The sequence below is a fragment of the Pinus tabuliformis genome, chromosome 2_1 (assembly GCF_031772625.1).
Source record: "Pinus tabuliformis cultivar Carrire ecotype Pingquan chromosome 2_1, CPIR1, whole genome shotgun sequence".
Classification (NCBI taxonomy): Eukaryota; Viridiplantae; Streptophyta; class Pinopsida; order Pinales; family Pinaceae; genus Pinus; species Pinus tabuliformis.
Genome location: NC_142299.1, coordinates 513,291,677 through 513,304,740, shown reverse-complemented (window position 1 = coordinate 513,304,740; position 13,064 = coordinate 513,291,677). Strand labels below are relative to the sequence as shown.

Genomic DNA, 13,064 nt, shown 5'->3' with positions numbered 1-13,064 from the left:
ATCAAGACTATGATTGAGACCATGATTACCACAATGCTGAGATCATGACTGTGTCTAGTATGCCAAGAGTGTATTATTGTGGGATCACTAAGATCCTTCTCATCTCAACTATGCCGAGACTGTGATTGTGTCCTCTCCCTGCACCGAGATCTTCATCATCACAACTATGCCAAGACTGTGACTATGAGACAGTGATCACCAAGACTTGTGAGGAGGCCGAAACCTTATCTCTGTGGTACCCATCCGAAAACCACAGAGATAACCTCATCCTGCACCATGGACAGACTTCTGAAATATCTCACTGTGGCATACAAAACCCTTCCTGTGACTGCCCTCTCTTTTTGTGACATTCGAAATCTTCCTGTGACAGCCTTCTGAAAACTTTAGATGAATCCGAGTTCTGTGTTTTCTGTGGTGACCCTAGCCGCATATATATAGTGGTTTGCCTCTACATTTGAGCCGACATGACATGCTGAATGGATGTGTCTCTATTGGTGAGCCGACATGACTTCTTTAGCTATTTTGGAGGCCAACTTCTTCAAGAGGGATTGTGCTTGTCTTTGGAGGGTTTCTAGACATTTCTATAGACTTGTATACATCTAAACATAAGCTCAAGAAGAGCTTCTTCATACATGACATTGACTCTTTGAATCAATAATAAATCCTAAGGCTCTCAATGGGAGCCACTAACAAATAAACCTCTTGCTCATGAAACCCATGTAGCAAGGCATACAAAAATAATTTCATTTCTTTTATTTCATCATTTACAAAGATCATGTCATTATGAAGACCAAACCTAGTTACACTTTCTTCAACACTCCCTCTTAACTAGGGAAGTATTCATAATGGTACTTGGTCATTCTCAATCTGAAGAATTTCTCATAAGAAGAATCGGATTGGTAACCCATTTGTATAGCATCATAGTAACCAACATTGTTTCCACAACAAGGCCTTGACCGACAACTCTATCTCTTATTAGATCAAACCACAATGTTAGTGAGACCAATGACTATAGACACCTTCATCATTGTCTCTCAAGGTTCATACCCACCTGGGTGTTAACTGAGTATGACCTTCTAGGACTATTCTTATCTTGGGTTCCCAACCCTCAAAGAATATCGGTCCTCTTGCCTACTCTTAACTTGGATGCCCTACACATCCTCAAGAGCATCAGATGCCAGATGATCACCCAATCCTCCATTCTTTCTTCCCAAGTGAAGACAGGAATGTTGTGTCTATCTCTCCCTCTCAACTAGGGAAGATATGCCCATTCCTGTAAAGGAATGTACCCAAGTTCCTTCTGGCCAGGAACTTGCCCAAGCTCCATCTCAATTAGGGACTTGTCAGAGCTCCCTCTTAACTAGGGACTCTCCTTTTCAACAACAACTTCTTCTTCGTGGGTCCTTCAGCTGCTTGATCAATTTCCTTCCTTGATGTCATGAAATTCAGTGGAGCTTTCTCCTTGTAGGGCATCGACCATCAAACACTTTCCTTCTTAGTTCATCATGTCATTCCTTTCTCCATGGAAAGTGACCTTCTTGATACATAACTGGAACCTTCGTCGTATGGCTACTTCTTCCTCATCATGTTTCTTTTAGGAATTTCCATCCACCACATGAATGCTAGTTGTACTTGTACTTACAACTCTTGTTCCAGTAGCCTTGCATGAACTCATCCGGAAATAAAAACATAACATTAAATCAAATAGTACCTTACGAGATGGCTCTTCATCATGACATCTTCCAGTAGGTATCAACGTCCTGCATACATTTTGACACATCTCCCAAAGATATCCATTGTCAAGGGTCTCCATCTTTTTTAGACTTCCATCAGAGTCCTCATATCTTTCCGGGAGATTTCCCAGTCAAATCTTCTTGGTCTTTTGGATGTTGATCGCCTTCATCATGGTTGCATATCTCACGATCTCTTCCTTCCTCACACATTCTATTCCCAGGAGCTTTCAATCAGAGTTTCTTAATTGTAGTCAACCACTTCATCATGGTTGCATATCTCACGATCTCTTCCTTTTCCCTTGATCATGCCTCTTAAGATAGAAGTAGTGATCTGTGTTACTTGCAACCACACGACATGACTTTATCATATTAAATACAAGCATACATACCTCATTTTACCTTTAGGTCATCTAGGCTTCCTCCTGTAGCTTCCTTGATTGAAAAGATCTTCAACCCCTTGATTTGCTTCATCTTTCATGTCATCATACCATCATCCCATGAACTTCACAAATTGGAGTTTTTTTTTAACACTTGCTTCCTCTCTAGATTAGTGATCCCTTCGATGAGGATTCCATTAGAGAATCTTGCATATCCTCATTTGGCAGGTGTTTCCTTTTTGACTTGATGTATGATGAGCCTTGTCCTAGATGACTTCATCCTTTCCTTCAATGTCCAATGAGGTTCCCAAGAGCTATATCCTTCAAGTTTGACTCCCATGGATTTTGCTCCTTCTATCCTTCATAATTCCCATGGTGATGTCACGAGCTCTTGTTTCTAATGCTTCCATGATGCCACAATGCATCTTATTATTTATCATGCTTATATCTATAACAAAAGATTTAGGAGCTTATGATAAGACCCTTTTGTGAAGGACATCACCTCAATCATAGTAGAGATTTGTTGCTCCCTCTTTCCTTGGCCTTTTTCTTCAGCTTCCTCCATCTTTTCGGTGATATGAGCTTTCTTTCCATAACATTGAATCGTAGCTATACTGTTCTGTCTTGTTTTTGGACCAAACTTCCCTTTCCTTTCAACAAATGTTTGAGTCCTTTAACCTTCAACGCTTTTGCCCTCAACTTGTCTTTCTCTGTCTAACATAGAGACCACAAGTTGTCTAATGAGTTAACTTTAGCACAATTAAAAAATGATGATTATCTTCTTATCCTCTCTCCCAGATCTCCCAATTGAGATCTTATAAAGACATCCCCTCAATCTTTGATACCTTCGATTTTGTGTAGATCAAGTCTAAGTGATGTGGCCTTCTTTACTACATTTTTAGAGAATATTTCTTCTAGCATTTCATATATCTCTTTGATGTCTCCTCTGCTACATAGGGATGAGAGGACCTTTGGCTGATTTCATAAGGATCCTATGAGTCCCTTGATCCTTTTCCATGCATTCAAACAATGCTTGACCTTCAGAGACTTCTCCATAGATATAAATGACTTCTCTTTTGGAGAGGATATCTATCCTCCTTTCTTATGCAAGGAAATTCGATGACTTATCCAACTTATAGATCTCCTTGCAACCACGAAGTTATTTTACCAAATAAATCAATGAATGAAAGATACTTACTTGACAAGTGAAGATGAACTCTTCTACTTGATCATTGGTTGAAGAAGATATATTAGAGTTTCCTCTTGGATGATCTTCTTTCAAATGAAAAAGTCTTTCTCCAATAGAAAAGGTTACTTCTTTTGATGAGGATGATTTGCTGCTTCCTCAGATAATCTTCTTCTAGGGTAAGGAGATGATCCTTGCTTGTGAAGGTGACATTGCCTTTTCTTGTAGTGTAGATCAAGATTGCTTCTAGGGTTTCAACTTGATGAGAGTCTTGGTGGCCTTTTGATGATGATAATGGAGACAAAAGCTCTCGCTGTTGTAGACTACTTCTTCGATCTAGGGTTTGATCAAAATTAGGGTTTGATCAAAATCAGGGTTTGATTCTTCAATGTAGATCTTGATCCTTTTCTTTGATATCCTTCAACTTGCTTTGTTGCCTTTCTTGAAACATGATCCTCGAATGTCTCTTTTCTGCCCTTTCTTTGACTTCAACACCTTACCCCGGATACCATGTTGAAGAATCTAGGGCAAGTCAAGTGAATAAGATTCTTCTCGTCATGATAACTATTTATGAGGTATTTTAATTTTCTTATTAGCACAATCTTTGCTTGTTAATATTAGAGTGCGTCTTCTTAGTTCATCAAATAGTTACCAAAACAAAGGAGACAAGAACAAAAGATGTTGGCTTTCTGCCAGGGCCAAAACCTCTCACTCTTTGGGAGGAAAACCCGCACAAAATTCTTCTTATAGAGATTCCAATTGACGAATACAAGACCATGACCCTTGACCTATTAGGCCACTCCAAGACCAAGACACCAATCCTCTTCTTTGTCATTGTTGAGATCATCATCATTACTGCTGCTACACCAAGGTCATCACTATCACACCACGGTGGTCATTACAGCTGCACCATCACTGAGATCATTGCTGCTCCTTCACTGAGACCTTTACCATAACAACGAGATCTCGATATTGAGATATGTATATATATACATATGAGAGCTGCACCGAGATCTTCATCATGACCTTGTCTTCATCAAGACTATGATCGAGACCATGATCACTGTGAAAATTTATGAATCTAATAAACCAGAAATCCTATTGCTGTAAACTGATTTACATTACCTACTTGTTTTCTTCATTTAACAAGTTATTTTCAGAAAATATTGAAAATATATAAATGTAAATACACTGTAGCCTACAACACTATACAGATCAAGAACTGAAAAATAAATGAGACATCATGCAAAGGACACTTATTTTTGGACTAAATGTCCTCGGAAAAACCTAATGCGGGAAAATCGGTGCAACAACTCTAAGGGTTTTCTATTATTAAGCAGAAGTTCTGAATACAAATGCTGGTTGCCCTCTTGGCAAACAAGTGACAAAGAAATACAATAGCGGAGAACCAGAGTGAGTTTTACCTCACTTTACTCGACAGAATCCGATTGATCCGACAACAAAACTTGTTGGCCCTGGCTACAACTTTGCCGTCGTTTCACAGTAACTGCGTGGGCCTATGTGGAGCTCTCTGAGGCTCTGCGTCAACCCTTCTACCCACTGCATCAGCTTTCCTGACTGTTTTTGACAATTCCTTGACTTTTTGCGTGGAAGGCAGTGCTTCCTCTATGTTGGCCCTCCTGGCTTTGCGTCAAGGCTGCGTGGGCCCAGACTGGCCCAGTGTCAGCTCTCCCGGCTACTCGCTGCCTCCACAAGTCTCTGTCCGCCTCTCTGTCTGTATTCTCGAACTCCCACTGCCCCTTAGTTGCAAGATCTCCCCAATCGATATTTCTCCTGAGAATTTCTCACCTCAAAAAATCGATTTCCTCAATCTCTTTGTGTGTCTACTCCAAGTGACCCCAAGCCTCCATTTATACTTTTCTTGTTGACAAATCAACGACTGTGATTAAGTCTCTAATCAACAGTTAAGATTAAATTAGAATTTCACCAAACGATTTCTAGGTCTTGGAGATCTCGTGTTCTAGCCCCTCCACAAAATTTCGGAGTGAGAGTACATCCGATGCTACCCAAAATCAACACTCCCTCTTAGCGAGGAATGTACTCTAGCAATACTTCCGAGTAGAAGTATCACACTGATCCATGACAGTGGTCTTCTGCACTGTTGATGCTCTGCCTGCCGCCCTTCATCCACTACGCTGCTGCAACCTGTATTGCTACCCATGGCACTGCCACTGCCACTGTTGTATCTGTACTACAACTTCCTCTCAATATGCTGCATCATGTTGCCTATAACATTGCCACTGATAACTGCTGCACTGCAACTCAGTTGCTGAGAGGAAGCAATTGAAAAGCCACCCAAAAAGCTGACATGTTGGTTATTTTGCATGCCCCGTGATGCTGAAGCTACCTTTGCTGCTAATCTGTGTTGACCGTCTGATGCTACTGTGTAGCTGTCGTATCTGCTCTGTGCCTCCCGGGCTGCTGCAACACTCTACTGCGCTGTTTTAGACTTTGGCACTCTAGCTCTGCCGCTGTCGCTCCATCATCCCTGGACCCTCGCACCAACTGACTTTTGTCATTCTGCTACTGTCATTAAGGGCTCCCGTAGTCTTATGTGATCCAAGAGTTTGGGCACCTCAAGGATCCTGCTCCAGTGTAGTTCTCTCGACTACAGCTCAATATCGCCCCACCACTTCTCTAGAGGTGCATGAACACTCATGGCGCAATGATCATCATCATCGTCTTTGTCAGCTTGCGCTGGAGTAGCCTTTGAGTCAGACTTCTCTTCCTTGCCCTTCTTCCGAGGGCACTTAGTGGCGAAATGACCCAGTTCTCCACATTTGAAGCATCTGACTTTGGATATATCTTTCTGTTTTCTCTTCTGCTGCCCTTGTTGTCCCGTTAATGCGAGAGCTGCATCCTCCTCTTCCTCCTTGACTCTGATCCCTTTGCCGCTGCTTCCTGCCTTGGTCAACAGTCTGATCTCTTCCTATCGAAGCATTGCCCACATCTCCTCCCAACTGGGGAGAGAAGCCATGCCCAAGATACTTTGGACAAAGGTTTCCTAGTCTTCAGTGACTGCATCCAGGGCAACCCAAACCATGAATTCAAGATCTGGTGTAGACCCTACGGAAGTTAGCTGGTCTCGGATCCCTTGCAACCTGAGAAGGAAGGGATTGCTTTCTTCTCCCTTCTGCATCTGATACTATCTCAGCTGGCTCTCAAGCAACATCTTTCTTTGAACGAAAGTTCTCTCGTACAAGGTGTCAAGGCCTCCCACATTTCCCTTGCTGTGTCCTTCTCAGCAATATGTGGGATCACACGATCCTTGACCCCGACCAAGATCATGCACTTAGCTTTTGCCTGAGCCTCTTCGTACTTCTTGAGAGGATCAACATCAACTAAAACATCATCAACCGGAACAACAACTGTCTTCAAGGCATAATCCTTGATGCGATTTTTGTCCAAAACTGCCAGGATCTTGACCTTCCAGATGACAAAGTTGGATGCTCCATCCAACCTGTCTTGATCCCTCAGTCCATTAACTACCATCTTCGCTCAAATGAATGTCGAAAAGGTTCTCTTCTCGCTCTTTCGCTGTCGCCCTAGCAAAACTCGAATCTGGATTTCTTTGGCACTAGAAATCCTCTATGGAACAAGCTCCCTCGGAAATTCGATTTCCTTCACGAAAATCCTTCTACCAACAACTGTCGAATCACCCCTCTCTGATCTCTATTCGCTGTTGCTTAGAACTGGATCTAGATTTCTTGGCAAGAAATCTTCTGAGGAACTAATTCCCTCTACTTTTATTTTGCCCCACTAGGTATTGTTCTACACCAACAAAATCGGCACCCCACCAGCAACTCCAGATGAAGTCTGCGCTGCACCTCTAGCCTCGACAATTGGAAATGAGATTCAATAGTCTTTACGCTGGCCCAACAATCACTTCATTGCCCTCTGCAGCTACAATGTCACACAAACAGGCTAACGAAGGCTCTACATGAGCCTCCCTTGGTGACTGCATCACCCCTCCTCTACTCTCTCGGCTAAAAATTGCGCTATCTCTCGAGACAACTGTCTTCAACATAGATTCTCCTCTGTCCTTTCGCTGATGGCTTCAGTCCTCCTTGATCTGCAATTGCTATGAAACCATGTGAGAATTTCTGAATCTAATAAACTAGAAATCCTACTGCATTAAACTGATTTACATTACCTACTTGTTTTCTTCATTTAACAAGTTATTTTCGGAAATATTCAAAAAATATAAATGTAAACACATTGCAGCCAACACCACTATACAGATCAAGAACTGAAAAATAAATGAGACATCATGTAAAGGACACTTATTTTTGGACTAAATGTCTCCGGAAAAACCCAATGCAGGAAAACCGGTGCAACAACTCTTAGGGTTTTCTATTATTAAGTAGAAGTTTTGAATACAAATGCTGGTTGCCGTCCTGACAAACCAGTGACATAGAAATACAATAGCAAAGAACTTGAGTGATTTTTACCTCACTTTACTCGACAGAATCCACCTGATCCGGCAACAAAACTCTTTGGCCTCGGCTACAACTTCGTTGCCCCTTCGTTGTAACTGCGTGGGGCTCTTTGAGTCTCTGCATCAACGCTTCTACCCACTACGTCAACTCTCATGGTTGTTCCGACATTTTCCTGTAGCTCCCTGAATTTATGCGTGGAAGGCAGTTCTTCCTCTGCGTTGGCCCTCCTAGCTCTGCGTCAAGGTTGCCATGTGTTTTCACCTGAAGTTGACTTGGATTCACCCGAAGTTGACTTGGATTCACCAGAAGACTGAACACATGCTTTCTGAAGCATGTGATTTCTGTGGTAACCCTACCCGCCTATATATAGTGGTTTGCCTCTACATTTGAGCCGACATGACATGCCGAACGGGTATGTCTCTATTGGTTGAGCCGACATGACTTCTTTAGCTATTTTGGAGGCTGACTTCTTCAAGAGGGATTGTGCTCGTCTTTGGAGGGCTTCTAGACATTTCTATAGACTTGTATACATTTAAACATAGGCTCAAGAAGAGCTTCTTCATACATGACATTGACTCTTTGACTCAATAATAAATCCTAAGGCTCTCAATGGGAGCCACTAACAAATAAACGTCTTGTTCATGAAACCCATGTAGCAAGGGATACAAAAATAATTTCATTTCTTTTATTTCATCATTTTCAAAGATAATGTCATTATGAACACCGAACGTAGTTACACTTTTTTCAACATTAAGTGCTTGGATAAGATAACATAATTTGATTAATGTCCTCGGGTGACCACTAGTGTAGGTCAATGGGATGTGCAACTATTGTTTAATATTCAAAGTTACATTTAATGCTATTTAGGTGCTTCATTCATCACCATCAGAATTATGCAAAAGCAAAGGGTGAGTTAAGGTCATTCAGGACTAAATATCGAAGACACAGTGAACTGCCATATGCTAACCATCCAGATAAGCACCCTTCGCTTTCATGAAACATGGAATATATCTTGATGAAATTAATGAATCATGAAGCGGGGGTCTGCAGACCGAGAGTTTTGGGTTCTGTTGAGGGCACAACAGTATGGTTGACTCACAACAGTATGGTTGACAACAGTAGGGAAGCAAATGAGAACTGGAAATTTGGTTGATGAGATAAACAATGTGAATGAGGTGAGCAAATATCAGGGAATTCAAAGTGTGGTCATGATTAATGGATCAGATGGCTGTGAATTTTTTCTGGAGATTTGGTGGCAGCCAATTGACTTTTAGAGATTTGGCTACTTTTCAAACAGGAAAATTTTGATAGTTGTTGAACTGTGATTTCATGAAGACAAACTTCAACTGCAAAACATGACTAAGTTACATGAACCGCGGGTGTGATTAGAATTAGTAGAAGAATTTGGTGTTGGTGCAGCACTCCTTTGGAATGCAGGAATTGGGGAATTGGAACACCAGCCCTAATTCTTTTTATATATAAAATTTAAATTTTATATTGAAAAAAATAAAATCTGAATCAAGGGATATCAACTGTTCTGTGTTCATGTTAAAATTGTCAATTGGGGAAAGAGGCAAAACAACCAAGTTTGCTAAGTATATAATGACTGTAATCGCTAGTAGATAGCATCATTAAATATTCAGGCTGTAGCGCCAAAATAATACGAGTCAAGTTGGATAACAGTGAGAAGAAGCAAAATCAATTCCTCTAATTGCAAGAGGAGAGACAACTTATTATTGGTGGAAAACTGCAAGAAATAAAATAAAGTCCACTGATTCCAGGAGTGATAGACAAACTTAGTAATAGAGGAAAGCTGTACAGTGTGAACATTTTTTTTTGTATCTCAAAGGAACCCAACAGCCCACTTGACAAGTAGTTACTAGTAAACCTCTGGGGGTCTATGGCCTGTCCTCCTCTCCATCAACTGGGTCACAACCGTGGGGATTTGAACCCTGGATCTCTCAGTTTTCTCAGGACTCACATTTCTTTGATCACCATTTGAGCAGCCCCCCTGGGACACAGTGTGAACAATTCTAATTCAGATTACCGAACTATGATAATATTTGACTGGCGCAAATACAAAGTGAGACCCATTAAGTACAGAAAGACACTTTGTATGTGAACTTTAACCTTTCAGATGAAAGTTAAACTTCTCTAGAAGACAGACCATGCTAAAGACAACTCACTGTACAAAACGACTAAATACAATAGAGATACACACATGATGATCACAACTATTCTCATGCTAACTTAAAAGTGTTGAAATAATTGGGTAACTATGCAGCTACCCTAAGACATTGGAACTAATTCACCCCACAATAATACATGTTACACAATGATGTATACAGACAATTGACATGAAGATAATAGAAGCTATTTTTTCTGTCATATTGCCTCATCTCTTGTCTCATGCGTAATAACCAAATCATTGACAAACTGGACCTACACCATTGAAGTGCAATAATCAAAGCATCATTGCATATAGAGTAAGCTATCTGTAGTAAACATTAGCCTCTGGATATGAATTACCCACATTGAGTATTGAGACTGAACACATGCTTTGAGCATCAACCAGAAAATCTGAAAACACTCCCTCTGGTTACCCATGTGGAAGTCAACTAAGGAACTCGAAGAGGGGAGTTCCACCCCTCTAAACCTTATTTTCATCCCACTTTGAAAGACTGTCTTCCTTGGAGAGAGGCAATTACGTATCAAGAAAGTTGACAATGATTTTTTCTCTTTTTTACCACCAGGTTGGCGAAGAATCCATTTTTTTGTAATCAAATGAAGCACATTGAAGTTTTCTATTGTTATAGAAGAGAGTCTATCAAGAACAAGGAGATTGTATTTATTGACAAACAGAAGATAAAGCAGTGGGCATTTTCACAATTGCGCTCAGAAAATAAAAAATGATTTTTTTTTTTAGAAAAATGTTGGTTGTAACCAAAACAGAAATTAAGGTGGGTTGTTAGGAGATGATGCTTATCTAGTGATTACTAATTAGAGATTTGTGATTAAGACATTATTTCACAGCAGATTATTATATAGACATTAATATAATATGGGAATTAGGTATGCAACTACCGCAAAATGTTATAATTTACTAACTCCACAATAAAATTAAAAAGACAACTTATGTGTAAGCATATCTGACATGAAGATGGTGCCAGTTATTCTCTCTCTCGTAGTAAAGGTTCACATTCTCCAATAATTAAATCTTGTTTTGTTGCATTTTGGTCTTATATGTAAAATGTGACTCATAAATAATAATATTAGGAGAGCTCCATTTTGAAGTTTAGTTTGAATCTGAACATGAATATGATGAAAAATTATTGTTTTGATTTCAGTTTTGAAAAAAAATGTCGTATTATAATCTGCATCTCTGATGTAATTTTCTTTTTTTGGCTTCAGAAAATGGATTTAGGTGCTTGCTCAAAAGTTCACTCCTTACAACTACGAAAAGAGTATCCTTTCACTATGCAAACATGGATTTTCTTTTGTGTGTCTTCTGGCACTGTTTACTCTGAGCAGCTCCTTCCAATTTTTGTCTCACCTTGTAATACTACAGTGATTGATACTTGCAAAAATGCTCATTGATTTTCTTTTTGAATTATTTATTTGCAATTTGTATGGAAACTGAGTTTGGTATTTAGATATATCCTTTACATGTCAAAGATATGAAAGTGCAAAGGCAAAAGGTAAAGATAATTATGACAGGGAGCTAGAAGATGTTCTTGAAAGGCATATTGGTGAGTGTGACAGGAAAATTACAAGAGCCCTAAGACGCCTAGAGGATGACGATGCTAAGGCTGCAACAGCAATATCTGTATCTGCAGTTACACAGGTAGTGTCTACTTGCTGCTTATATTTGATGTAATGTGGGCATACTTTAGAAGTGTATATGCTTAGCAATATATATGTTTGGCAATAAGGATTGACAGTACTCAGTTGTTGATCCTGACTTCTTTGGATGTTTGTAGTCCCCTGAGGTGGAAGACTACACAAAACAAATAAAGGAGAAGCTGAAAGAAGCGGAATATCTAGGTATAAATAGTGACTTTTCTATGCAGTAAACTATTTGTTGCTTATGTTTGGTTTACTCCCTGTTAAGAGTCAAGTGCATTTTCATTCTTGGTTTATTTCCTTTTAGCTATTGCTGATTTAAAAATTAACAGCAATCAACCACTTAAGCTAACCCACCGGGCTAAAGCCATGATCCATTTATAAACATTCAGATAAATTTATAAAGCAAAAAATGGAGGATATGATACACCAAACTTCAATGTTTAATGACTCGTGAATCATATTTATTATTTATATACAAGAATATGATATTAATTTTTCAAAATGTCAAAAATTACAAAAATTGAGCTTATTTAGGAAGCTCCATAGTCTAGTAATCATGCTGTCATCATCATAGTCTCCACAATTCACACCCTCTAATGAAACATCATCAAATCTGTTTCTCAAATGATTATTAGAAGCATTGCCAATACCTTGGACAAAGGAGAGTAGCACGTTGCTAATCTATAAAGGGAACAACAAACTTGGGCTATCTTCTTGTGTACTTTACAAATTGGAGTTCACTAGAAGAAGCGTCCAGTGAGAGATTAGCCAGCAAGCATTCCAAGGTATCTAAGTTTGTATCATCAGGAATCACATCCCACAAGTTTGAAGGCCCTTTACTATATTCATCCTTCGACCAAGATATAATGTAAACAAGATCTTTTGTGTGGTCGTTGATGCAATTTTGTTTCCCTTCACTGAATGGATGAACCCATAAGATTTTGTTGAATCGTCAACATTGATATACTTGATATGTGATCACTTTAAAATTTTGACGCTCTTAGTCCTTTATGTTCATTTCATTTCATAATATTTGAATTTATGCCCCTAGATTGTGAACCAAAAAGGTGAAAATTGGTACTCGATCAGTTTTTCCAAAAGTTCCACTAGATGTTCTAAGTTGAAAATAAAAGAAAGGCACTTTAGTTATCCTTATTAATTCATCTTTGGACCATACCTTTTTAAGTTCCTTTTGGAATAGAATATTTCAGTAGACCTTCACATCTTGAAGGCCAAATGACTTTCCAATTGGGCATCGTGTTGGGAAGGTTTTGTTGCTTCATTTCAAAAGAGTTACCAGGTCTTAATTTTTTGAATTGTTAAAATCAAATGCAGAGTGAAACCCATTATTGCTTGAAGGTGAACTCTTTTCCTTTAGAAATCCTTTTAAACATTTCTCATCGGTCATCAAGAAGGTCTAGGCATAAGCACCTTCAATACAAAAACCTTTAGCTATTGGCTT

The 13,064-nt window shown here is 39.5% G+C and overlaps 1 protein-coding gene across 1 annotated transcript in view; it reads left to right on the top strand.

The window, feature by feature from the left end:
* LOC149201211 (U1 snRNP-associated protein usp106-like) overlaps positions 1–13,064 on the top strand; it is a 184,629-nt gene that overhangs the window by 22,060 nt on the left and 149,505 nt on the right. Inside the window, exons 2-4 of the mRNA XM_089402885.1 lie at positions 11,168–11,220; positions 11,432–11,600; positions 11,737–11,800. Coding sequence (XP_089259011.1) covers positions 11,168–11,220; positions 11,432–11,600; positions 11,737–11,800 — 286 coding nt within the window. The remainder of the gene's footprint in view (positions 1–11,167; positions 11,221–11,431; positions 11,601–11,736; positions 11,801–13,064) is intronic.